This window comes from Nicrophorus vespilloides, unplaced genomic scaffold (genome assembly GCF_001412225.1).
Source record: "Nicrophorus vespilloides isolate i.1.1-1 unplaced genomic scaffold, Nicve_v1.0, whole genome shotgun sequence".
In the NCBI taxonomy this organism is placed as follows: domain Eukaryota; kingdom Metazoa; phylum Arthropoda; class Insecta; order Coleoptera; family Silphidae; genus Nicrophorus; species Nicrophorus vespilloides.
In genome coordinates this window covers 433,032-459,769 of record NW_017096512.1, presented here as the reverse complement: position 1 = coordinate 459,769, position 26,738 = coordinate 433,032, and the positions used below count along the sequence as shown (strand labels likewise).

At 32.1% G+C, this 26,738-nt stretch overlaps 5 protein-coding genes across 6 annotated transcripts; 3 read left to right on the top strand and 2 right to left on the bottom strand.

The window, feature by feature from the left end:
* The first annotated feature begins 131 nt into the window (after nucleotides 1–131).
* Nucleotides 132–4,013, top strand: LOC108557301 (histone-lysine N-methyltransferase pr-set7). Of its 2 annotated transcripts, XM_017913759.1 has the most exons (8): nucleotides 132–444; nucleotides 652–803; nucleotides 866–1,010; nucleotides 1,099–1,125; nucleotides 1,974–2,151; nucleotides 2,208–2,409; nucleotides 3,069–3,259; nucleotides 3,326–4,013. In XM_017913759.1, the coding sequence occupies exons 1-8, from the start codon at nucleotides 435–437 to the stop codon at nucleotides 3,534–3,536; spliced, it is 1,116 nt and encodes a 371-aa protein (XP_017769248.1). In that variant the 5' UTR covers nucleotides 132–434; the 3' UTR covers nucleotides 3,537–4,013. The 2 variants fall into 2 exon arrangements, with proteins under 2 accessions (XP_017769248.1, XP_017769249.1); XM_017913760.1 differs by lacking the exon at nucleotides 1,099–1,125 and having other exon boundaries at nucleotides 135–444.
* On the bottom strand, nucleotides 1,136–1,747 carry LOC108557303. Its single transcript, XM_017913761.1, has 2 exons — nucleotides 1,428–1,747; nucleotides 1,136–1,374 (listed from the first exon to the last, which is right to left on the bottom strand). Exons 1-2 carry the CDS (start codon nucleotides 1,599–1,601, stop codon nucleotides 1,162–1,164), a joined length of 387 nt encoding a protein of 128 aa, XP_017769250.1. The 5' UTR covers nucleotides 1,602–1,747; the 3' UTR covers nucleotides 1,136–1,161.
* Nucleotides 4,014–4,096: 83 nt separating the features above from the next.
* Nucleotides 4,097–5,681, bottom strand: LOC108557263. Its single transcript, XM_017913704.1, has 5 exons — nucleotides 5,490–5,681; nucleotides 5,017–5,436; nucleotides 4,811–4,961; nucleotides 4,543–4,752; nucleotides 4,097–4,477 (listed from the first exon to the last, which is right to left on the bottom strand). The coding sequence occupies exons 1-5, from the start codon at nucleotides 5,537–5,539 to the stop codon at nucleotides 4,166–4,168; spliced, it is 1,143 nt and encodes a 380-aa protein (XP_017769193.1). The 5' UTR covers nucleotides 5,540–5,681; the 3' UTR covers nucleotides 4,097–4,165.
* A 5,716-nt stretch (nucleotides 5,682–11,397) lies between these two features.
* On the top strand, nucleotides 11,398–19,437 carry LOC108557249 (putative fatty acyl-CoA reductase CG5065). Its single transcript, XM_017913690.1, has 8 exons — nucleotides 11,398–11,415; nucleotides 16,404–16,595; nucleotides 16,653–16,993; nucleotides 17,055–17,224; nucleotides 17,281–17,519; nucleotides 18,762–18,961; nucleotides 19,013–19,270; nucleotides 19,323–19,437. Exons 2-8 carry the CDS (start codon nucleotides 16,404–16,406, stop codon nucleotides 19,435–19,437), a joined length of 1,515 nt encoding a protein of 504 aa, XP_017769179.1. The 5' UTR covers nucleotides 11,398–11,415.
* A 1,858-nt stretch (nucleotides 19,438–21,295) lies between these two features.
* LOC108557271 (lysocardiolipin acyltransferase 1-like) lies at nucleotides 21,296–25,449 on the top strand. Its single transcript, XM_017913712.1, has 6 exons — nucleotides 21,296–21,638; nucleotides 22,917–23,023; nucleotides 23,110–23,323; nucleotides 23,395–23,591; nucleotides 23,710–23,894; nucleotides 23,948–25,449. The coding sequence occupies exons 1-6, from the start codon at nucleotides 21,560–21,562 to the stop codon at nucleotides 24,303–24,305; spliced, it is 1,140 nt and encodes a 379-aa protein (XP_017769201.1). The 5' UTR covers nucleotides 21,296–21,559; the 3' UTR covers nucleotides 24,306–25,449.
* Nucleotides 25,450–26,738: the final 1,289 nt, after the last annotated feature.

The following is a 26,738-nucleotide window of genomic DNA, read 5'->3' as shown; positions in this document are numbered from 1 at the left end:
AACAAAATTGTGAGAATTTAAATTTGGCGCCATCCGCTGTCACTGTCAAAATAGGGTCACGTGGGGTTGCATAGCAGTTCATAATACGCGTTCGGCTACGTTCGGGTCCCTTTCGATGATCGCACGAAAATGGTTTTCTTCGGTTCAGAGTTGAATCGTGAGAAAAGTGTCCCCCTCTAACTGGATCGAGGTTAATTTCGCTTCGCTGCTGAAAAATTGTACAAGGATTCAAATAAAAATGTAAAGCGAAAACAGTAAAAGCATTTGCGTGGGTAAAATTGTGAAGAGCGTCGCGGATTCAATAAATTTTTAATTGATGATTATTGCTCGGTTCGGTGTACGATCAGGCTCGCGTGTTTTCTTGAAGATTTCCTGAGGAAGGAGCATCATTTTAGTTATCCTGTTTAATAGACGTGCTAGAACGTTTAACGAAGATGGTCAGAGGTGAGTTTTTCGGTCTTATCGTTTTTTCGCGTGCAGATGCATCCAAAAGCGATCAAGAATCCTTCCAAGATTAATTCATTTTTTTCATTTGCAAACGGCAATTGTTTTGTTTGATATTTTGTACGCCATATTGTTTGCAGACGCGATGCTTTACATAACCTCGAAACGATCGTTCAAATTCTAAACAGAAATATTTGATTTTTACAGGAAGGAGAGTCAGGGCTGTGATAGCGTGCAGCGACGGCAGTGATTGCTGTTCACCGCTTCCGAAACGCAAAGTGAAACTGCAGAGCAAGTTTGCCCATTCAGTTCTTAGCCCAGTGAATAAGAAAAATCAAATCATTTCTCAGTTCTTTCAGGTAAACTATACGCAAATCATTAATTACATAAGTAACTAATTAACTCATACCATTTCTTGTAGGCTGTTGAAGTGGATATTGATGATGCCGTTTGTGATTTAGAGGTGTCCAGTTTCGACAATAGGAACAATATATGCATCGTTGATTCTGATATACCTAGTGATGGAATCAATGACTTAGATGACAAGGAAAAGGAGGAATTCAAAGGTAACAGCACATTTATTAACAAAGTTTATTTGCAATTTTGATCTCATTACTAATTTCTTCTATCTCATCGTCGATGATCTGAATCCAGGACATTGCTTGATGCACATCTCCTCAGGTGGGCAACTTTTAAAAAAAAAATTAGAGAAATTATTTAAATTACTAACCAGAAGTACTGAACCGACTTTGCTAGATCCGTCCCGACCTTCTTATCCATACTCTCAAAGAGTTCGTTAAAATCTTTCTGGACTGCATTCAGAAGCACTCCAGAGCTCTCCACCAATTTATTGTAGTAATCTTCTGCTTCAGCAATGGCTTCATTATATCGATCCCTGGCAACTATTCGCTGTGCTAAGCTCTTCGAAATCTACAACACATTTCTTTACTACCTAAATTCATCATAAACTTTAAGCACTGTACAATATTTATTTTGTAAGCTAGCCTTTCCATTTCTGTATTTAGCAGAGCCTTCTCCTCTTCCTGCTTCCTAATGGTGTGGATGACCTCATCTCTTTGTCTCTTCAGCTCTTGAATGTACGAGATAATCTTGTCATTATTAGTTTTTAAAGCGTCGGCCCGCAGTTTGTCGCACATCCCACGTGCAATTTTGAAATGTTTGAAAACTGGCGCGATGCGTTTCCAATGGGTTTTTCCTATCCGCGAACTATCTTCTGAATTCTTTTTCGCGTGTCATTTTTTGACAAACCGTCACAATTTTGTTTCAATTATTTTCGATTTCATCCGCTAGCATAAACTGACATTAAAAATATGCAATTAACTAAAATAACATTAAAATAAGCGTAAATATTTAAACAATTATTTAATGCTGTCAACACACTTATCTTAAATGTTATATAATAGTTAATTGTTACATTAGGAGATTTGACGTTCTTTGTAGAATGCAGTTTAATTAAACTGCATTATAGTTACACGTATATAGATTTTATATGTTTGAAATGGTTACAGAGATATTGGCGACTCCGTTGGGTAAGAATGGCCCCGCTGATTTGGATATACTGTCGCCGGCAACACCACATAGGATTGAGTTGAAGGATGAGCAAGAGGACAAAGTGAAAAATGAAGCCAAAATTGTACAAGAGAAAATCGAAAAAAAGATTATCATAGCACCCAGAGCGAGACGGAGGTATTACCATTAATTTCAGGTCTAATGTACAATAGATTTCATTATGTGAATTTCAGGTTGAATGCTAATAATGCGGTAAATCAACAACCACCCGCGGCGAAACCCACTATCAAAGGAAACAACAATGAGACGAGTCATAAACTCACAGAGTATTTCCCAGTTAGAAGATCCGTGCGAAAAACTAATAAAATTGCTTTAGAGGAGAAACAGCGCACGCTTGAACAAAATTTAAGGAAAGGCATCGAACAAGGATTAAGGGTGTGTATGCATTATATCTCACTACGATTAAATCATTAAAACAAACATGCACGGAATTTAATCGTTTAAATTCTTTCATTCAAATATTGCTTCTGATTTATCAAATTATAACATTTTTTTTTGTAATTTCTTTTGATATGTCAGTTTTGATAGAACCAATCTTAATTTACAAAATATATTGTTCATCTCTATGATAAATAGTCTAATTATCATTCATCTTTATTTTTGCTCTTCAAAATATTCTCTCTCTCTTCAGTCAATTAAATATTATATGTTGTTAGATTCTTTGTGGCCCAAAAGCCAAGATGGGTTCCTTTTTTTGATGTAGACGTTCTATTGATTGGCAAAAGACCTTTTCTTGCCTTGGACAATCTACTTCTAAGAAACCTGGTATAGTTACAAAACATATTGTGAAATATTAATCCTTCAAGTCAAATATACCAGATGCATTTTTCATTGTTTGCAATTTTGAAAAGTTTTCTACTTTTATAAATTCTATTGTGTATGCGAAATTATTATTTTATATATACTGGTTTATTCCGAAAAGTTCATAAGACGGTTTTCAAATTTATTACTACGATAACGGTGATTTTTTTATTCAATAATTCGTATTTGTTTGCATAATAACTCATATTATATATTTTTGTTTCATTGTTTAGATACGAAATTTCGAAGGAAAGGGTAGAGGTGTTGTTGCAAACAAGATGTTCCAGCGCGGTGATTTTGTTGTCGAATACTCCGGAGATCTTATTGATACTGCCGAGGCCAAGAGGAGAGAGGTTAAATACGCCCAGGATCAAAACACAGGTTGTTATATGTATTACTTCAAACACAAGAGTCAACAGTATTGGTAAGAATTGCTGTTTTTGATAACATTTCTTTGAGTAATTAAAATATGTTTTACTCGTTTTTGCAGCATCGATGCGACAGCGGAAACTGGTCGTTTGGGTCGTCTGGTGAACCACTCTCGAAATGGCAACTTGGTCACTAGAACAATCGACGTTGATGGATTGCCGCGCTTAGTGTTAGTCGCAAAAGACACAATCGAGATTGGCAATGAAGTGACTTACGATTACGGTGACAGATCGAAAGAGTCTCTTAGGTATCATCCTTGGTTAGCGTACTAAGCTGAGTATTGCACTGAATATAACTAAATAAATTTCCTTTATATGTACAAGACAATTATTTGACCAAAGTTTAATTACGTTACTCATTTTAATTAATTTTTTTTTTTGGATCGTATTACAGTTAAAAGTTTAGCAAGTATTTTTTTTGGCGTACATTCTTATTGATTAACGCGACTTAAAAAACAAAGCAAATAATATTCACTGCCCTTTGTATTAATTACTTTTCAAAAAATAAGTTACTTGGTGACACGGTTTCTGACCTTTTATTATTATTTAAACGTTAAGTTATTCCCTAAGTTTCTGTAATTTATTTATATTTATTAAAATACCCTGCAACAAATGTGTATATATTATATAAAGACGAGATGTTTATGTTTTAGTATTCTCTTTAGATTTACGCACGTGTACTGTTTTTTAGTTCCGTCTTAAATAAATTTTAAATTTGTTGGTAATATGTAAACGAGATTGTGATTTAAACGGTATAATAATAATTAATCTTGTTACAATTTTAAATCAATTTGAATATATCTATATTAAATAAATAGAAAGCAAGTTGCTGGTATCATTATTTTGATTTATTCCTACCGAAGTAAATAACATATTTAAAGTATAAAAGAAGAAGAAGCGATTTAAACTTCGTATGAATCCTTAGCATACGAAAGGAAATATTCAATTTTCTTCAGCACCTTCTTGAGATCAGGATTGCTGACGTTTTCTAGAGGAGTCACTTGATGTTCTGTAAACTTCTTGTAGAATTCTCCGTTGCTTGCACCGGCCGCACTTTCGTGCGTCACAGCTTTTTCGAATATAGCATGTATTTCGGATAGGGCGCACATCAAATAGTATTTTCTTTCAGTGGAGTGTGGTCCTCCAAGGATGCTTTGAACGTCTGGTTTTATATGCTCGATGTTCTCTTCATCAGTCATGATAACCAATTCAGGCTAAAACAATCAAAATACATTAATTTTCCCACCAAAAACAACATTTTCTTTGTGCTTCTTCTTACCCTAGAACACTCCATGATAACGGAATTTATGGCCAAGTTGAAGCAATCGAAATTTTCGTTCTTTCGTACATTCAATGATAAATTAAATATGAAACTAGAGCTTTCCTTTGGGAAATCCATGTGGTCACCATTAAAATATCTCACGATGAAAACGTAAGCCGCGAGAATGTTCATCATGTTAAACTGCACACAGTCTGCAGGTGGCTTTGACTGCAATTCAATTGTTAATTATCAAAAATCTGAACTGCTCTATAATTAATTATCTCACTGTAAGTTGTGAAAACTGCTTTATGTCTGTTAATATTTTTGGGCATTTGCATTTGTGCGCTTCCAGCTCCTCCAAATCTATAATTCTCTTATCGCAAACATATTCCCACCAAGGTGTCCACATGGGAATATATTGGCTTACATCACCAGACCTAAAAGAAAAACAGTTTAAAATTTCTTAAATTACAAAAAGAAAAAGCAACTTACATTAAGAATGCTTCAAATTCCTGTTTCTCATCATTATTCAAAGTCTGCCACACATCCTCTGAATTATCCAAACACACTCCAGCCAATCTCTCTTCCAGTGACTTATACATGCTATTCAATTCATCATCAGAATCAAGTGTTTCTTCTAAATCAGAGTAATCATCATCATCATCTTCAACATTATCAGAATTCCTTGAATTATCATCATCTTTAATTCCATTTTGTGCATGGAACCTTTCTAAGATTTCCATCATCTTTGCTTTCGAGTCTTTATCTGAAGTAGCCCCAAGTTGTTCCATGACAGAATCTTTGTAGAAATTCTCTGAACATTCCAGATGCCCCTCTGACTGGTAGCAAGCCAATGAGCAGTACTGGATGTTGCATTTCGGACAGGAATATTTGCTGATACCATTGTTACATCTAAACACAACAATGTTATTTTTGTTTATATTATCATAACCAATGTAACTTACATGTTGCAGGTGTTTTCTTCAGTTAATTCAACTATTTTAAGAGATGACATCGTTTGCGATCTGCACTAAACGATTGACACTATAATTATAAGAATTCCTCTCAGAATTTTGATGCGAATTGATTATTTTGATCAAAAAGAAAATTATTGGATATAACCGCTTTTGCAAATACAACATATGACATCCACAGCAATGAAGTTAAATCAAGAAAGCGCAGTTGTCAATGTACAAATTTACTTTATTAAATTCCAAAGTTTAAGAAAACAATCTTGTTATTTCAGAGAATTTAGACTTATAGTTAAGTTTATTAAATACGTAAATGATCAATAACGATATATTATTTAATTACATTTATTACCTATATAATAAAAGGTAAATTATCAATCAAATGTGTAATGAACTCTCCTATAATGTGAGTAATTTGTATAACGTTAAATAAAAATAGTTATGAGATTACCGCGTTATATAACAACATACTATACAATAATATTATTAAATTTGTCATCATGGCGTACTTTTAAATGTCAGATTCACCACTAGATGGAACTACATATTTAATTTGAAATGTAAATGTTACGTTTGGAGAAACGGACGATTATGATTGAAGAGCACAAAGTTCATTTTGGAATAAATTTAAAGACGAAAGTCCTTTTTCAGTTTTCTGGTGCTTCAGGAAACTCCGAAATTTTTGATACAAAAAGCTTAATAAATGGTTGCATTAAAAACTTATAACTTGAAAAGTATTTAACTTTTTTGAACTTTTATTTTTGCATATGAAGCGTTCATTTATTGCACAATTTTTGATTTAAAAAAAGTTAGGAATAGTTAATAAATGGCTGAGTTATAAAGTTTTTTTTCTTTATAACTCGAAAAGTATTCAACTTTTTTAAACTTTTATTTTTTCATATGAAGCATACATTTATTGTGTATTATTATCTCTTTCGTGCAAATCGAATTGACAATTATTTAATTTTAAGTGAATTGTGTTTAGCGTCAAAATGTTCGAACTACAACCTTTGATATATTGAATATAGATGGCGTTGTCACTACAACCACGGATGTGCAGGCAACCAAACATACATATGACTTGGGCATTTCACGGATGGGAAAATAGCGTATTAGCAAATGGCCTGTATTTTCTCAACCACCAGCTTCCAGAAGAATATTGGATATGAATGTTGATCTTGAATATACGTAGATTGAAATGTACATAAATATAAGTTTGCAGCTGCTATGGCTTCTTCATAATTAATTAACAAACTTTGTCATTTGAGAGACGACAGTTGGAAAATTAACGTCTTCGAATTTCGTTGGTGTTACTTTTGATTGACTTCAATTGCTCATGTCTTATACTCAAATTAAAGCTGAAAGTGTCATCTATCTAACGAGCCCACTATCAGCTTTGTACTGTTATCCATACGTCTGATATGAGCTGTCAAATGTGTTGATGCTGAAAATGCATCATTTTAATAATAATAATGTATTTTAGGAATTTGTCACCGCCTTCAGAAACAAAAAAATTGTTAACAGTTTTTCAATAAACATTATATAATAGTTATGAATTTGCGGAAGTTAATAATATATGACTAAAAATACTTGCTTTTGTTTAAATATTGAATACATGTACACTCGTTAATATTCAGTTTGCATTAAAAAAATATATATAAAGTTAGTAAAGTCATAAGTTATATAATACATTATTCTTCTATAAATCTATAATAAAACAAAATTTGGCGAATAAATCATGTATTTAATTGTACAATAAATGTGTTTATTATTAAATCTACAATTTGCAATTTTCAACTTGTTAATTGTGCATTGAATGCATGTATGACGTTATGCAAACATTGTCGGTATGGAATGAATGGTTTATGATCACGATTGCGTGATTATTACCATCATCATCGTTTAAAAGAAGACACGCCCTGGGTCTTCGTCGCCGCTGCAGTTCACTGGTGAATTGTGAGATGAACTTTCTCTTCGGCCGCAAGAGCCGTGTGCTATTGGCACATTTTACGCAATCGACAGGATAAACAATCAAATAACAAACAAAAAAAATATAACATTGTGACATTACAGTTTACAGACTAAGCCCATCAAGATGTTGGAAAATTCAACTCACATTTGCATTTCCATTTCATCGAATTTTAAACCTGTTTGCGTTTATCCTATAGGTTTTTGCGTAATCGCGAAGCAACGATTTACGAAGTCGAATTGAAGATGTTTGATAAATTTTTAGATTTTCTGGATGCCTACTGCTGCTGCACGCGATTTGAAATATCTCCAGTTTGTGAGCGCACCTGCCCGTACGTTTATTATGGTAATATGCATACTCACACACACGGTTTACATTACCTTCGAGTATGTCCCATTAAACAAAACCGAGAGTAAAAGTCCCACTTCTCGCAGTGCTTTGTTGTCTTGATCAACGGTGAGTTCTACCCTACTTTAAATATTATTACACTAGATTCATTGATCAATCAATTTCATTGAATTACGAATTACAATTATCATTTCCAATTCACACACATTTCAATTACAAAAAAAATACATACATTGCAAAAGAAATTAAAATCCTAACAAGTAATGTTGAGATTTATTTTGAAAATTATCGAATTTGCATCTAATTTTAAACGATTTTTGTCATCTTTATATTCGCACTATCACTTATATAAGAAAGTGTTAAATGCATTCCCGGAAAACAAACTCAAAGAAAATATACTGCTTACGTTCTTCAGTATTTATTTTATAAACTAATAGAAATAACTCAAATTTAAGATCCAAAATGTAATATTAAAATTCAAAGGTCTATTGACCTTTTAGTCCTTTATTTTATTATTTATAATTAGTTTAAGTTTATATTGTCAGAAATAACTGTTTATAACATTTCTATTATATAAGTGCTGATAATTGTATTATTTATTAAATAATTATAACAACATTTATTGTAATAACAATAAAATTACATAGATAATAACAATAAAAAAATGTAATAAAGACATTCTATTTAGAAATCTGAAATATTTTGACCAAAGTCTTTTTGTTATTTTTTATGCGCGAGACAAAAAGAAAACCAACTTTTGGAATAATTTATTGTAAATGGAGAATTATTAGTAAAACGGTCATGTTTTAAGTATTGTTATTTTTGTATATTGACCTAGCTTTCGTATTTATGAAATTCATGGAAAGTCGACTTCGATTCATCATTAAATGCATTATTAATGGCAATTATTAACCGAATTATATTTGGCAACAGACAGAATTTCTTTGAAATTTATTTACACAATTTTAAATGTAATTTAAATTAGTGAAATGTATATACTAATTGCAATATATTAATGTTACGTCGTATCTAGTGAGAGGTTTATCTCGAAATTATTTAGTGATATTTAAATTGAAACGATGTAATAGAAAAGTTCGCACTAAAGTGATGTAATTTGTTTTTTTTTTGTGTGAAAACAGTTGCATTAATGTGCAGAAAATGCAATAGAAAATGATAGAAATTAAAATTTAAGTCTGCTTTGTTTTACTTTTTAGTAATGTTAATCACGATCAAAGAACTCAATTTAAACAAGATTCTTTTATGCATTGTCCATAAAAACTTACACAATTGCATCAAATTATTTGAGATAATCATTCAATGTTTTCATTGATGCTGATATTCTAAAATATATTAAATTAAATGTTTTCATCAAAATTGGTCTCAAAATGAGCGAATCTTTGAATTTCTATATTAATTATAATAATACACATAGTCATTGGACAACTGTGAATGTGACAACTTGTCAATGTCAAACATTTTTTTGAATACGACATTAACGTCAAAATGTATCTCAAACAGAGCGAATCCTTGAATTTCTATATTCATTATTCGATATCGCAATGTTATATTCAAAATACACATAGTTATTGCACCATGAATTGTTAAATTGTTATTTTCTGCTTGAATGTAACAACATGTCAATGTAAAACAATATTTTTTAAACGTCATTAACGTCAAAATTTTGCTTTCAAAGATAGCGAATCTTTGAATATGAGGAATCAAATAAAAAAAAGAAACGAAATTAATTACTTTTTTTATGATCTTTATATTTGTACTTTCACTGATGCAAAAGTGCTAAGTGATAAATGCATTTCTGGAAAACAAACAAAATACTGTTTGCGTTCTGCGGTTAACTTATAAACAAATATAAGTACACTTGGTTCTCTTTTTATGCGGTAGATACGTTCCACAGGAAAACGCATAAAAATAAATCGTACAAAAAAAGGACTAGACACACGAATAAAAATAAAGGATACGTTCCAAATTTTTTTTAAAACCGCATAAAACTAAATCAATCAATGAATATACCGAAAATCGCATAAAAAAGGGTTTATTAAATTTCAGAAAAATAATTAGTCTTACTATATTCTTTCTGAAATGTTTATTCATAATTTTATAAAAACGTTAACACCATCTTAACATATTCCTTCTAAATTTTACAAAAAAAAAAATACAGAATATTGTTATGAAAGTTAATCTTTCTTCACATTTTTTTCTTTAGAATTATCGTCGCTATATGAGAGTGTTCGGCATAATTTGCGAACTGGTTCGAAATTACTTTCATCACTAGAAGAGATAGTCAGCATATCAGATCTATGTCCTGAAGATAATGATTCTTCACAAGTAAAATTAGTCTCATGTCTTCGCATGTTGATTTTTTCCCATAATCAGTGATTAAACTTTGCAATGGCTTTGCTATTTTTCTGATGTACAGAAATGCAATTCTGAAGCTCGCGTTGTAACTTGAATGCTCGTTCAGAATTATCATCTTTTTCGATGAAATGGTTTGCCAATTTGTGTCAAAACGTGTCAAAATGGCCTAAAATAGTAATTTAAAAAAAATGCTTCTTGAAATAAAAACCGCATAACTTCAAAACCGCATAAAAAGAGGACCGAGTGTAATTCAATACTCCAATCGTGTTAGAAAGAAATCGTGTTGCAAAACGATCGTGTTATGCGACAAATAGTATCATTATTTATCACTGATATATAAGTGCTTAATTAAATATTTCAATTATTTAATCGTGTTACAATGAAACCGTGTTATAGGAAGATATTAATTGTAAATTATTTCATTACATTAAGAATGAATGTTCTTTTTTTCAAGAAACTTTCGTTTATTTATCTTAATTAAATATGAAGTAATTGTAATGTTTAGTTTTGAGTTCAAATATTTATAATGCTGATAGGTTTTTACTTTTTTCACAATCCGACTTTCCGTTAAAATCCGTTAAAATGTGGAGATTGTTAATTTAGAAATTAAACTCTTGGTTCAAATAATGATGGTGTTACATAACAATCTTTTAATTTTAATAACCGATTTTCGAGAAACAAATTTATCATAATCACGACTTGAGAATTGCGTGTTTATTCTGTTCGCTTTGGTGTATGTTTTTTTTTTCGGCATTTCGCTCTCACCTCTGCGTTAATTCATATCAAATCTAATTGCAGAACGGCGTGCGTGCGACCTTCGTGTCTATTTCTTAACGCAAATTTCGCAATCGTTCGAATCGCAGATTCGCAGGAATTCGTAAAATCGATCGAAATTGAGATCGGGCGCGTTCACAGATCGCACAATTCCCGGGCCATAAAATACGCCTCGCGAAATTCGCGCCTGCGGTTGCGCAACGGTTCTCTCTGTGTGTGTCTGTTTGACTATATACACATAAAACGTGTGCGTTGTTACGAGTTTATCGATTGCAGGAGGATTCTGCACGAAAATACTGTTGTGACTGAGTCGCAGCCACAAATGTTTCGCAAATATTGCGTGCGTTCAGGAAGTTGAGCGTTCGCAAGAAATCTTCCTAATTAGTCGGTTCTGTTTCTATGGATTTGCCATGGTCGATGACAGAGGACAGACGACGAGAGGCGAAACTAACAGCAGTAAATTATGTCGTAACTGTCGAGAATGGAAAACGTGCATTTCTCGTGCGTTTTCCGATCTTCGTTTCGGAATTAGTGTAATTACCATTCGCTCATTATATGGTATTATCCATAAATCGTTCTATTTTTGCTGTCGAAGCAATGTCAAACTCGTCGTCTTTCACTGCGATTTAATTCGCTTCAAACTAAACGAATCTTCATTATTCGATGTCAAAACATCATCTTTCATTGCATCCTGCGATTTAATTCGCTTCAATTTGTTCACAAACTAATCAAATCTTTGATATAATCAAAATATATATAGTTCTTGCACCATTGCAATTCGTAGTTTGAATGTCAACAAAAAAAACGTTATTAACGTCCATATTGGTCTCAAACTGAGAATTATGAAAATAGACATAATTATTGCATCATGAATTGTTAAACTGTCATTTTCACTTTGCTGCTTAAATGTCACATCCTGTCAATGTCAAACTTACGTTCATAATGCCAATAACGTCAAAATTGGTCTCAAACTGAACAAATCTTTGAATTTATTGAACCATTATCACAAAGTTATTGAACCATTAATTATTAAGATTTTATTTTGCATTTTGCTTGAATGTCACAATTTGTCAATGTCATCTTGTTTTCAATACGTCATTAAGGTCAAAATTGGACTCAAACTGATCGATTTTTTGAATTTCAACATTCATAATTCGATATTGTTTTGATATAAACAAAATGCTCATAGTTATTACACCATTAATTGTAAAACTATAATTTGAATTTCGCTGCTTAAATTTCACAACTTGTCAATGTCAAAATTTAGGCGAAACTTTGAATTTCTATATCTATTATTAGATATTGCTTTGATGTAATGAAAATAGACATAATTAATCCATCATGAATTGTTAAACTGTCATTTGCAATGTAACAACTTGTCTATATCAAATATTTTTTAATTTCTAGATTAATTATTCGATATCGCAATGTTATAATCAAAATAGTACATCTAGTTATTGCATCATGGATTGCTAAATTGTCATTTGCAATGTAACAACTTCTCAATGTCAAACATTTTGGGCGAATCTCTGAAAACTGTCATTTGCATTTTGCTGCTTAAATGTCACATCTTGTCAATGTCAAACTTACGTTCAAAACGCTAATAACGTCAAAATTGGTCTCTAACTGAGCGAAACTTTAAATTTCAACATGTATTATTAGATATTGCATATATATAATGAAAATATACATACTTAATGCATCATGAATTGTTAAACTGTAATTTGCAATGTAACAACTTCTCAATGTCAAAATTTGGGCGAATCTCTGTAAACTGTCATTTTCATTTTGCTGCTTAAATGTCACATCTTGTCAATATCAAACATATGTTCAAAACGCCAATAACGTCAAAATCGGTCTCAAACAGAGCGAAACTTTGAATTTCAACATTTATCATTAGATATTGCATTGATATAATGAAAAGAGACATAATTAATCCATCATGAATTGTTAAACTGTCATTTGCAATGTAACAACTTCTCAATGTCAAACTTCGGGCGAATATCTGCAAACTGTCATTTGCATTTTGCTGCTTAAATGTCACATATTGTCAATGTCAAACTTATGTTCAAAACGCCAATAATGTCAAAATCGGTCTCAAACTGAGCGAAACTTTGAATTTATACATTTATTATTAGATATTGAATTGATATAATCAATATAGACATAATTATTGCATCATGGATTGTTAAACTGTCATTTGCAATGTAACAACTTTTTAATGTCAAACTTTGGGCGAATATCTGCAAACTGTCATTTGCATTTTGCTGCTTAAATGTCACATATTGTCAATGTCAAACTTACGTTCATAATGCCAATAACGTCAAAATTAGTCTCAAACTGAACAAATCTTTCAATTTATACATGTATTATTCCATATCAAATTCGTTATAATCAAAATACACATAGTTATTGAACCATTAATTATTAAGATTTTATTTTGTATTTTGCTTGAATGTCACAATTTGTCAATGTCATCTTGTTTTCAATACGTCATTAAGGTCCATATTGGTCTCAAACAGATCGAATTTTTGAAATTGAAAATTCATTATTCGATATCGTTTTGATATAAACAAAATGCTCATAGTTAATACGCCATTATTTGTTAAACTATAATTTGAATTTTGCTGCTTGAATTTCACAACTTGTCAATGTCAAACTTTAAGACAAACTTTGAATGTGTATATTTATTATTAGATATTGCATTGATATAATGAAAATCGACATATTTAATTCATCATGAATTGTCAAACTGTCATTTGCATTTTGCTGCTTAAATGTCACAACTTGTCAATGTCAAAATTCTGTTCAAAACGCCAATAGCGTTAACGTGAAAAATTGTCTCAAATTGAACAAATCTTTGAATTTCTACATGTATTATTCCATATCGAATTTGTTATAATCAAAATACACAATTATCGCACTATTACTTATTAAGATTTTATTTTGCATTTCGCTCGAATGTCATAATTTGTTAATGTCAAACTTTTTATCAATACGTCATTAAAGTCAAAATTGGTCTCAAACTGATCGAATTTTTGAATTTCAACATTCAACATTCATTATTCAATATCGTATAGATATAATCAAATTGCTCATAGTTATTACACCATTCATTGTTAAACTATCATTTGAATTTGACAACTTGTCAATATCAAACATTTTTTTCAATGCATCATTAAAGTCAAAACTGAGCAAATATTTCAATTTTTAAATTCATTCTTCAATATTGCATTATTATAATCAATAAAATTATTATTGCACCATTAAGTGTTAAGTTTTAGTATTACATTTAACTACTTGAATCCCATTTGCAATATTTAAACAAAAATACTCACAGTTGTTGCACCATTAATTGCTATGTATTGCATTTAGCAGCTCAATTCTCATCAGAAAATTTACATTTTTTATTTCTCATTTCAACAATTTAGAACGTTTATGTAATTTAAAAGTTTTCTTAACAAAGTATGCTAATATTATCTTCTAAATCTGGGATTCCCAATATGTTTGCTTTTCGCTCTACTTAGAGCTTCTGACAGATGTGTAATGTATATGAAAATGGGAGCGATAATGCAATTATAGTCATTTTGTATCAATTTGTTATGTAATTTTTAAGTAAATTTAAACATTTGACAGTATCAACAACTTAAAATTAGTGTCTAATTTCGGTATTACATATGAGTAGATATTATAAATACTAAATTTTATGATTTACTTTGTTTGACAATAAATATTAATTCACAAAGAAATATTTCTTAAACGATTTTTTGTTATAATTTTGAAAATCCAGAGAATTGTGATTGTGAAAATTGAAATTTGTGTATACTAAAAAGTTTATATCTTTTAGTTTGAGTACTAAATTAAAGATGATGCAATTTTTTTTATATTCACACACAAATAACAACAATATTAACGGTTTTATTATTGAAACATGTTAATTAGTATTTAGATAACATAAAAAGAGAAAAAAAAAACTATATTCAATTCATAACATAATAACAGTTTAAAATTAAAGCCTGCTTGATATATTTGGAAATTACGAATGGACCGGAAAGGCCAGACATGCAAATCGATCAGTGCGTGCAACGTGTCGGCCCAGTCAAAACAACGGGGAGTATTCAAATCAAACGCAGTAAATATTCAATTTCAGCTTTAATTATTTTGTATTACACAAATGTGTGACGCAGCTCAGTTTTTAAACCCCATTTTTTTTTTGAAAAGTAGGAAACAAAGAAAAGCGTTGTTTATATTAACCGTGTTTTTTTTCAATTATCCGTGCTTAACGTTTCCGAATTACCACGGATAATCGACGTTTCACTGTATGTTGAAAATATTTCATTATAAATTCATTCAGTCTCAGTTACAAAACTTAATTGTTGTTGCAGTGAAATAATTTGCATATTCAATTTATGAAGTTTTTCTGTGAATATTGCATTTCAATGAATTTAATCCTAGACGAGGTAGCAAATAGAAAGCATTGCATAGATTCTAGTTTCTCTCGTATTACAAATTATTGAAAGATCTAACATTACTTTCCATATAGGCCGTTGCATAACTAATCTTAGCTTAATACAAGTTTAATATTAAAATTATATATTTTTTATAAATAAACATAAACAAAATTCATGAAGTTTATTTTATAAACAAAATATAAAATTTGAAGGTCTGAATATTTTTTATGCTCTTTTACCTTATTTGCGCCGCAATCGAAGGACGCCATGACATTTCAGTGCGTAAAAGTGGATACGCACCGTAGCTTGTCTGTTATAACTTTACAAGTACGTGATTTGACTCGTTACTTGTCATTTAACGTGTATGTTTTTTTTATGTGGAGTTGTTGTTTAATAAATGTATGCTTTTGTTTTTGTAATTTTATATTTTGAATAAATGAAAAAGTAAAAAACTTGTTTTTTTATCTAGATGTTTAAGAACTGAAGTTATTTTGACTCAATATTTTCTTTTAAATGAGATTTTATTTTTGACTTAAATGTCATAACTTGTCAATGTCAAACTTTCTTTTCAATATGACATTAACATCAAAGTTGGTTTTAAGATGTTAAAGAACGAAAGTTGAAAATCTATTTTACACTGATTTTTTTTTTAATTAGAATTAAATTATTTTTTGTATTATAATGTTAAAATAACCAAAGATGAAAATGTATGTTTCTAATTTTTATAAAATTAAAATTAAATAGATTTTGACAATGATTTGACAATGATTTAATGGGAATTGAAAAAACAACGAATGTTAAATTAGTTTTGTCTTAAGATTTTAACAAAAAACCAAAAATAAAAACTTATTTGATTGATAAAAGTTGATAAAAGAAATCAATCTGAAAATGAATTTTTTTTTGTGTTAAATTTGTTTAAGAACGAAAGTTTTAAACTTAACTGAATCTAATTATTATTATAAAAATATCATTAAATTATGTTTTATGTTTAAGATGTTTGACCGAGTCATGGATGTGTACAAAGGAAAGCACATTTTCATAACGGGCGGCACCGGTTTCATGGGAAAAGTGCTCATCGAGAAGCTCCTCCGTTCGTGTCCACAAATATCTGCGATTTACCTCTTGGTCAGAGCAAAACGCGGAAAGGAGCCGAAACAGAGGTTGCAGGACTTCATAAAAACGCCTGTAAGTCTGAAACACTTTCATCCCAATAGACTATTTATCAACATTCATTGACTACAGCTCTTCGCAGCATTGCAAAACGATCCCAAAAGCGATGAGCTCTTCGGCAAGTTGCATTGCATGGAAGGAGATCTGATGCTGGAGAATCTGAACCTATCCAACGATGATTACCAGTTGCTTTGCGAGAACGTCGACGTCGTCTTCCACATGGCAGCGAACGTTCGCTTCGATCAACCACTTAAAACTGCCCTCAATCTGAACACGGGAGGGACGTTGCGCTGCCTTCAGATGGCCTCCAATTTGCGTAATCTGAAAGCCTTCGTGCACGTCTCCACTTCCTACTGCCATTGCGATCAGACCGTACTTGAGGAAAAAGTCTACAAAGCGCCGCACGATCCAAGGTTGAACGAAACAACACCCAATTGAAATTGTTTTATCCTTAAGTTTTGACCATATTTGCAGGAGAATGCTCGATTTGGTATCGTGGATGGATGAGGAACTTATAGAATTGTTAGCACCTAAACTCTTGCAGAATTCCCCGAACACCTACGCCTATACTAAGTGTTTGACGGAGCAATTGGTTTCTGAGTATGCGAAGATCTTACCGATCGCTATTGCTAGACCTAGTATAGGTAATTGTAGTTAATTAATTTTGTCGATGTAGTTTAGTTAATTAAATTTCTTTCAGTTACTGCGTGCTTCAAAGATCCGATTCCTGGTTGGGTGGATAACTTCAATGGACCGACTGGTTTATTGATCGGCGCTGGGAAAGGCGTAATAAGGACAATGCATTGCGATCCCAATTTACCCACTGATTTGATCCCCGTTGACATGGCAATAAATGGCCTCATACTCATCGCCAAGGAGCTGCTGGAAAATAGACCAATTAATCAGGAGCCCCTTGTAATCCATCTAACTTCCGGAAAGGTAATAAACAGAAGAATGATTTAGACCAGGGGTAACCAAACTTTTTGGTGCGCGACCCCTTTTGTATTTAATAATTTAAAATTTCCCCCTCTTTGAGAATCATTGATTTAGACTATAGGAGAGGAACGCTGAATTTGGACAATCTAAACATTTTTTTAATGTAAAAAGTTAAGAAATGTTTTATGGTAAAAGAAGACTGTGAACGATGGTGAAAACAATGAAATTAAATTATAAAGTATATTTTGGTTTAATCAACGAAATGACTTAATTTTAGTTATATTAAATACAATTTAAGCAGACTTATTTTTCGTATTCGCTTCAGTTTATCTGAAGAATAAAAACAATTATCTAATATTTCATGAAAAATAATAATTAGCTTCTTTATATCCCATTTTGATGATTATTTTACTTTCTTGATTTCATCTCTTTTGATTTATAGTAATTACCTGTTTTTACAAATAACTTCTCGAAGTGACAGCTGGCATCTGTCATCAAAACGTCATTTTTTTATATTTTTTATAATATAAACAATTGAGAAGGGCTTCTTTATAAAATAGTCCTTATAGTCTTATTATAGTCTTATTTTTCGTATTCATTTCAGTTTATCTGAAGAATAAAAACAATTATCTATTATTTCATGCAAAATGATGATTATTTTACTTTCTTGATTTCATCTCTTTTGATTTATAGTAATTACCTGTTTTTACAAATAACTTCTGTTTTTTTCTTCAATTAGATAACTTCAATTTAGGCAACTGTGGTTCAAAATTAGGCAACTTAATTAACTCAAACTTTGGACTATTTTATAAAGAAACGTTTCTCAACTCAATTGTTTATATTATAAAAAAAATTAAAAAATGACGCTTTGATGACAGATGACAGCTGTCACTTCGATTCATCAAATATTTACCGCAACACATAGGTTGAGAAACGCTGTTGTGAAGGATCACTTTTGGCAAATAATAGCAACATTTTTTTTTATAAATATTCAATAATAATGTATCACAAATCACAGTAAGAAGTCCGTCTATGAGTCGGAGTACATGAATTTGACGAAAGGCTAATAATATTGTTGATGTTCACCAGAAAGTGAATTACATACTTTTCATCTAAATCTACATCACATTTCCTGTTATTACGTGCAGAGAGCTGTGATTTTGTTCGTGTTTCAAAGTATTCAAACACTTAAAAATTTAATGTTCCAATATATTATTTAAAACTGATTGAATATTTTATATTTAGGATAATCAAATTACGTGGGGAGATGCAGTGGAAACGGGCAGAAAACACTTCTACGAAAACCCGTTCAGCGTGTGCCTTTGGTACCCCGGAGGAAGCATAAAATCCAACTATATCCTCCACATGATCTGCGTATTGTTATTCCACATGATCCCTGCATATTTCGTCGATTTTATACTCATCTTAACACGCGGAAAACCATTGTAAGTTTATGCACATTTTAATTGAAAGTATTTACTGGTCTTCTGTTTTAGCTTGGTGCGAACTCAGAAGCGTATCCAGAGCGGTTTGGAGATTTTACAATATTACACGGTGAGACCTTGGTACTTCAAGAACGAAGGTCTGAAACGGTTGTCTGGTAAATTGAGCACCAAAGATCGAGCCGAGTTCTACGTGGATTTCTTCGAGATCGATTGGGACAAATACATTCTTAATTCGGTCCTCGGTGCTAGACTGTTCTGCGTCAAAGAGACCATCGATACTCTACCCAAGGCTAGAAAACTGCTGAAAAGGTATTTATTAATAAATCATTCTATTAATAATAAATCTATAATTTCATTTTAGATTGTATTACTTGGATATGACGAAGAATTTCGTGCTTCTCGCTCTAGTCGTATGGTTTCTAGCATCATGGTCGTCGTGGATAATCAAGTATACTGAACTTGTTAATATTTTTTGAAACTATTTTCAGTCATTGTTTGCAATTGTTAAATTATTTAATATTAACAGTCTACTTGATGAGCAAATTAAAAAAAAGTATATTTTGTTATAATTAACTTAATTATACTAATTTAAATAAAAGTTAAGACTTTGTAACATAAATGGATTAATAATCATTACATTTATAAAAAAAAGCATTAAATTTGACCTAATAGTTATAGTCATTCTTTTGTAATATTTTTGTAAAATTTTAGTTTATTTAGATTTTAATGTTTCTTTTTGATAGAAATAAAAGCGAATATATTTTTATGTTATCCAATATTTATTGTATAATCAAAAAATATAGTTTTTCTTGGCACAAAACAAATTCCTGAACAGCATTACCTCGCACAGTGCGGCTTCGATCAGTCCGAATTCACTATAGTCCGGTTTAAAAACAAACTAAATTTTAATTGTACAAAATTTTAAAATATTATTTAATTCCTTCAGTTAGAAATGAATTATTTTACTGCAAGATCAATAATTTTTAGACTGTACTAAATTAAGTAACAATTATAACTTTGTGAAGTACGCATATTTAACTACAATTTACTATAATTATCCCTAATTAAATCATTTGTAAAATTTGATTAAATTGGGAATACAAGTAGTTTCCTAAATGGGACCGTTGAAATATATATTTTATTTTTTGGAAAAATTCGGAAATAAACTTTCTCGTGAAATCAAAAATTAATTTCTGTTTCATTGCAATTAAGTTAGTATTAAAACTTAATTGCTTAAATTTGTTTATTTTTTCCACTTTGAAAATTCAAAATTTGCAACTTGAACACGACTTATATAGATTTTAACAAACTCATCCATCATATTAATATTGAATAAAAGTAAGTGAAATGTAATAAAAACTAAGATTTTTTTTATTTCATTATGTTCATATACGCAGACTTTTTAGTGAAATAAAGAAATATTCTATACTGTGAATCAAAGAAATCTGAAACGTTATTTAACTGGTCAAATTTTGAGAACATCTGCTTTGAAGTACGGAAATTGCATCATTTCTTTGGTAACGAATTTCGTAACGAATCAACCCTTGCTAAAAAACGAAATTTACATAACTAGTCAGTGAATAGATGTGAAAAAAGAATACAAATAAGCCGGTATTCCACGGCGTATACAGCTGGACCTTTTTTGTTCTTTTTCTTCATTCTTCTTGCATTTGACAAGCAGCAATTACGTCCAAGTGGTTTAAAAAGAGGGACAAATAGTATCGAGTTTCAACCCGTTTTTTTTTTCTACCTTTGACGATACGTTTCTTTTCTGGTATGTAATTAAATTGAAGAGGAAAATTAAGTTCATTAGTGCGCTGAGAAATGGAGCAAGCGAGCGCCACATTTTTTTTTGTACTTTGTACGTCAACGGTTGCAATTCCCGGGGCTTCCGCGAATTCCGTTTTTGTTCTTTTGCGCGTTGGCGTTCGGATGTATCCCGGGCGACCTATGACCTAGTTTCAAAAAAAGTCATCTTTGAGCTGGAGGATGTGGATTTTCCGAAGGGCCAACAATTTTGTTGATGTTCTTAGCTTGTCCCGCGTGCCGTTTCCATTTTCCCGAAACGAATTGAAGATGGGAGAGTCGACATTGCACAATGTGGCGTAATAATTTCCCCGTTGCGCAATCCGGAAAATCAATCGATAGTGGTACAGGAGAGAACCCAGCATCCAGAAAAGGATGGCCCCCGTTGCTGGCGGATCACGCAGACACGCTCCATCCTTGTCGGCCAGGTGCACTCGAACGGGTTTCACCGCTTCGGACGTAGCCTAGGTTCTCTCAGTCGTCGCCGCCCTGGATAGCAGCAACTCCGCATCCGGGGGTTGCTCGGATGCTGCGTTGAGTGGTAGGGATGCTGCGGAGGATCAATAACGGGCAGGATCTGCGAAATCCTGTTCAGTCCAATGCTGAATCTGCCAGACGGTGGACGTGCTTTGAGTGTGGTCAGCAGCCACTGAGCCTAAGATGAGAACAGGAGGGCACCATCCGGATGCTACCGTAGCATCCCCCTCGTCCAATCGCCGCATTTTTTATTTCAATTAAAAACGCATCCGACACCGCCGCCGCCAACAACCACCGCCACCCCATTTTTTCACCATGATCCCTTTACGCTTTGCTGCGGGGTACATCAAAGGGATCATCTACATTTATTTATGGTACTCCAGCATTTTATTTGGTAAGTTACCCATCAAATAAGAACAATATGAAAGATTAAATATGAATAAGTTCATCTCATTTCATTTAATTCTTCTACCCTGTATACGATCAATAAAAAATATACATATGTAATCGATGAAAAATCAATTTTCATTAATTATTTTCAATCAATTTGAATTTCTTAAACAATATATGTCAATATAATATGTCACTCTTTGAAGTTTCTCTTAAATGTCAACAACATACATAATTTATCATATCAATAAAGAAATTCTACGATTTACCATAGGTAATTTGATTATTTTTTATAATCCCTCCGTTGTCGGAGGGATCCACCCAATATACAGGGTGATTTATATGATATTCTTACAGCACATGCGCAATAACTTAAATGGTTTATATGCAACTTAATATGCACATATTGATTTACATAATATTTATATACCTAATACTAGCATTACGCAAATATTTTATTTAGTTACGCAATACTTGACAAATATTGCGTAGCAAGAAATCGAATTTACTTTATAATATACACCTATCCCCCGTTTTACACATTTTCACTTTTACACTGTATAAATAAAAAATTTAAAAGAATATTTTTTGCATACTTTTCGATTTACACGGTTTTACATTCAAAAAGATTCTATTTCGGTTTACACGTTTTTCTCGGGAACCTATCTACCGTGTAAATCGGGGGATAGATGAACTTGTACTAACAGTTTACAAGTATTTTATGACAACTTACGCGATACTTGCCAAGTAATGCGTTGCAAGTAATCGAATTATAATTTATTTTCTTAATATAAACAAACATTTGCGCTAATACAAAGCAAGGATTTCAATACAAGTTTTGTTACTTGTCAAGTATTGCGTAGAAATTAATCAATTTTTATAATATTTGTTCATATTGAGATTCATAATATACACTTGAACTAATAAAATATTTAATAGTTCATTTATAATTTACCCTTACTTGGCAAGTATTCGAATTGATTTTCATAATATATGTCCAATACTTTGCAATTATTACTTGACAATTTACGCGATACTTGACAAGTCATGCGTGGCAAGTAATAATAAAAAGTAAACAATAATAATTACTTATGTTATATAAACATTTTGTTGCATACTTTTTCATTATTTTATTTTGCAATTAATAATTGAAAATAATTTTAGTATACAGGGTAGGATCAATCAACTTTTCTATAGTATATAAATGAACTGTTTAACGCATATAAGATTGAGATGATTTTTTTTGTCGGTGATTGTTATTTTTCTTTTATTTATTTTGTAGGCTACGCTGGTTTATTTTGCCCTATTTTGCCTTTAATTTTTCTTTCAAATCGGCTCTACAGGAACGCCACAGATTTTTTGTTTACCTTTTGGCAAATGTACCCGACCGTAAGTATCCACATTTCTACAATTACACACTCTGCTCTGTAATGTTAACGAATTCCAACAAAAAATGAACGCAACGTTTGTTCTAGGCTCTATTAGATCTATTGTTTAATTGCAAAGTGCAAGTAACTGGAGACGAGATCAATGCAGACGAATCATCGCTTCTTGTGATGAATCACAGGACACGCACCGATTGGAACTTCCTATGGCCGGCCGTGTATCAAGCCACGACCGGCAAAGGACGATTCAATCATCCTACAAAGTTTGTGCTCAAAGACGAAATCAGACATATACCCGGGGTGGGTAAGTGCGAGATCATAAAAGATACGATTTTAATATTCTAATATATGTTTTTTGTTATTGTGTAATATTAGGTTGGATCATGCAACTATCCTGTTTCCTCTATATCAAAAGAAACTGGGCGTTGGACAAGATCAAGCTAAGTTGTATGATTGATTACTTTTGTGATTCTAAGCATAAATTTAGTTTATTAATTTTCCCTGAAGGAACTGACCTTACTGCAGACACCAAAAGAAATAGCGATAAGTACGCAGACAAGCATGGACTCCAGGTATAGAACAAAAAAAAGAAACGATTGCACTTAAAATATCAATAAAATTTTATAGTATTAATATAAGATTTGAAAAGGAAAGTATAAATGTAATTCGGAGATGTTTTTTTCTTTATAGAAATACGATTATGTGTTGCATCCAAGAACAACAGGGTTCTCGTTTTTGGCGGAACGATTGATAAGGAAGCGAGCCCTGGATGCACTGTACGATATCACCATCATCTACTGTGATAATGTGCCGCAGAACGAGACGCTCATCTTGCGTGGACAATTCCCTAAAGAGATCAAGATTCACTTCACCAGGTGAGTTGACGCGCTCTTTCTTTCTTCGTTTGCTTACGATTTGATTTAACAAGATATCCGGTGGCAAGTTTACCGGATGGCGAAGAGGAGCTCAAGCTGTTTCTGGAGAAGAGATGGCTGGAGAAGGAGCGCAACATCAGGGAGTTCTACGCTACGCACCAATTTTTGCACGGTAAACGCGTCCGGCGCGACCAGAGACTCGAATTGTACGTGGCTCTGGTCTTCTGGACTGCTCTGCCCTATCTGGTCGTGTATCTTCTGTACGCCACATCCGTTCTGCGACATATTGTCTTCTATCATACCGTATTTCTGTTACTCGTCAACGCGTTCTTCGGTGGCTTTCAGAATTTCGAAATCGCCATCTTCAACAGTAAACGAAAGATGAGCAGATTCATTTCGAGCAGAATCTGACGTTGATAATCAGTAAATGTAACGAGGAAAAGGCGGTGTCTGCAAACAAAACAAAAAAATTAATCCTTGGCTTCCAAAAATTTTAAAATATTCATGTACTATTAACTAAGCTTCGGGCTGGCGTCGAGCTCTGATTTCGTTCTGAACTTGATTGTTAATTGGCGTGCGGTAGTATGTGTACTTTACCGTTTTTATTTCTCGAATTCGAAACTGCACTACATACACTTAATACTTATTATGATCTACTAAACTAAACTATTTGTGTTTCACTGTTCCGGAGAAGTCGAGGACGTCGCCGATGGTTGGAGTAATCAATTTTCGAGCAAAACAATCGTCTAAGGCGACTGGTTTTTTTTGCTTACTCGAGCTCATCTCTCGTCCTCGGTCTCTCTGGAATGAAGTGCGTAGCGAACATATTAACCACATAGACTAGAGATATTGAAATGCATGATTGTACCAAAGTAATCGTACCTAATACTACTCTATGAACATATTAATAACGATGTATTTTTCCAAAAAGTAAACTAAAGTCTAAAAAATGGTAATGATTTTACAAGAGAGCGGGAGGGAAAATCCGCGAAATGCACGGAAGCGAAGAGGGCGAATTGATAAGCGGGCACAAGCGAAGAGCAAATCAAACACGATCCACTCAAGCGCGACCTCGACACGCACTTAATCACCAACTAAGCAGTGCATTCATTATATAATATAATCGACACTCTTTTTGTTTCATACAGATTAAACTCGAGGCGAGCATACAAACAGACGAATGTATAAAAGAGAACGGGAGGAATATTGTATAAGTGCGAAAAACTCCAAAAAAAAAAAATAAATAAAAAATGTCAAAATAAAAGCGAAAACAAGCAAAGAAAAAAATATAAATTTGACGGATGAAAGAAAAAGACAAAAAAAATTAGATTAGTTTGTTTTGTTTTTCTTTTCCGGTTGACAACGGATGCAACTGACGACTCGCATCTTGGAAAAACCAAAAGGGAAAACGCACGCAATTGAATGAATATGATAATTTTCCATTTTCGTTTGGATTTCGCGCGTCGCGATTCGATGCGAGTTGTCGTTTTCGACAGTCAACGTAGTTTTTAAGACGCAGGACTCGACGGGAGTCCTAACTAACTAACTAAAAAAAAGAAGAAAAAAAGACAGTGGAAACTTACAAAGTTAGTCAAAGCTTCGTGATGAAAATTACGGAGCACGAAAAAATGAAAAAGGTAGATGAAATCTACGAGAGGTGAAAAATAAATTGGAGGGAAAAAATTGTGAGAAACATGGGATAATCGATAAATTGAAAAAAAAAAAATATAAAAATATCGATAGGAGTAAGCTTTGGTGAAATTGAAACGAAACGAATCCGAGTTTGAGGTGAAGACGATTTGGTTGAACATCGGTGAGGCGAATATAAAGACTAAGAATGAGATAGAGAGAAAGAGGTAAATGCACTAGTTTAGTATACACGATCTGTATTCGTGCGAGGAATCGCAGGATTTTTCAGACTTCATTAAATGCGAAAGAATGGATTTTTTCTTCGGGAGAAAATCGAGCGGTCTTGACCTGTTTTCCTTAAAGGAAAACAGATTTGTTATCAAGAGTTGCAAACCTTAAAGATCAACTGAAACAAACTTCACGAGAATCTGTGAAAAAAGTTACAATCCTATAAAAAAAACCACACAAAGAAATGTTTTGGGGGATAAAAATAATTGCGAAGTAAACAATAACCGATTGAAATAGTCGAAAATATCTTCAATCTAAAGGAATAATAAAAAAAAATGACTGTTTTCTTGAATCAACTTCAAATTCATCTTGTCTTGGATTAAACAGTTAAGATCGACTAAAAACGATCGTTGCGATTTATCTGGCGTCGCGAATAAAGTACAATATTTGGAAGAAATGTTCAAAATATTCAGAAAGATTAATATAAACTGTAAAATAAGATCATTATAATTATAAATAAGAAGTAAATAAACACGAGATTCAAATCAACGTATCAAAAGCTGATTTAACAATTTTTTTTGTGCGATTGAACGAAAGCGCGCAACATCTTTGAATTAATAACATGAGCAAATTTAAATAAAGTCAATCATCAACTTTTGCAGTTATCAAAAGAATTAAAGTGATGGATAAGAAATTAATAAAAATTAAGACGAAAATAATCGAATAATAACTAAATCGAAGAAAAAATTGTTCAATCAGAAATTGTTTGATGCAACAAAACTCATGCGAGGATCAAGAAAACTACTGAACAAAATATTGACTGTTTTCTTGTATTCATATCAATATGTGATCACGAAGTTACGTTTATCTGAAAATATCTTCACGAGTTTCTTGCATTACAACGCGCTTTCGGGCGTTTCATTTTATTGAAAGGAACCGGAGTCAAGATTTTTTTTAAATTTGAAACACTGGTGATTAACAATCATA

Bases quoted from the DNA above. Each gene is read 5' to 3' on its own strand.
- LOC108557301 (XM_017913759.1), top strand. The intron at 1,011-1,098 runs GTAACAGCACAT...ATCTGAATCCAG, and splicing joins GGAAAAGGAGGAATTCAAAG to GACATTGCTTGATGCACATC. The intron at 2,152-2,207 runs GTATTACCATTA...TGTGAATTTCAG, and splicing joins GCACCCAGAGCGAGACGGAG to GTTGAATGCTAATAATGCGG.
- LOC108557303 (XM_017913761.1), bottom strand. From the start codon at position 1,601: ATGTGCGACAAACTGCGGGCCGACGCTTTAAAAACTAATAATGACAAG. The intron at 1,375-1,427 runs GTACAGTGCTTA...AATGTGTTGTAG, and splicing joins TAGCTTACAAAATAAATATT to ATTTCGAAGAGCTTAGCACA.
- LOC108557271 (XM_017913712.1), top strand. From the start codon at position 21,560: ATGATCCCTTTACGCTTTGCTGCGGGGTACATCAAAGGGATCATCTAC. The intron at 21,639-22,916 runs GTAAGTTACCCA...TTTATTTTGTAG, and splicing joins GTACTCCAGCATTTTATTTG to GCTACGCTGGTTTATTTTGC. The intron at 23,324-23,394 runs GTAAGTGCGAGA...GTGTAATATTAG, and splicing joins CAGACATATACCCGGGGTGG to GTTGGATCATGCAACTATCC.
- LOC108557263 (XM_017913704.1), bottom strand. From the start codon at position 5,539: ATGTCATCTCTTAAAATAGTTGAATTAACTGAAGAAAACACCTGCAAC. The intron at 4,962-5,016 runs GTAAGTTGCTTT...TTTTTCTTTTAG, and splicing joins GAATTTGAAGCATTCTTAAT to GTCTGGTGATGTAAGCCAAT. The intron at 4,753-4,810 runs GTGAGATAATTA...ATTGAATTGCAG, and splicing joins AGCAGTTTTCACAACTTACA to TCAAAGCCACCTGCAGACTG.
- LOC108557249 (XM_017913690.1), top strand. From the start codon at position 16,404: ATGTTTGACCGAGTCATGGATGTGTACAAAGGAAAGCACATTTTCATA. The intron at 16,994-17,054 runs GTTGAACGAAAC...CCATATTTGCAG, and splicing joins AAAGCGCCGCACGATCCAAG to GAGAATGCTCGATTTGGTAT. The intron at 17,520-18,761 runs GTAATAAACAGA...TTTTATATTTAG, and splicing joins TCCATCTAACTTCCGGAAAG to GATAATCAAATTACGTGGGG.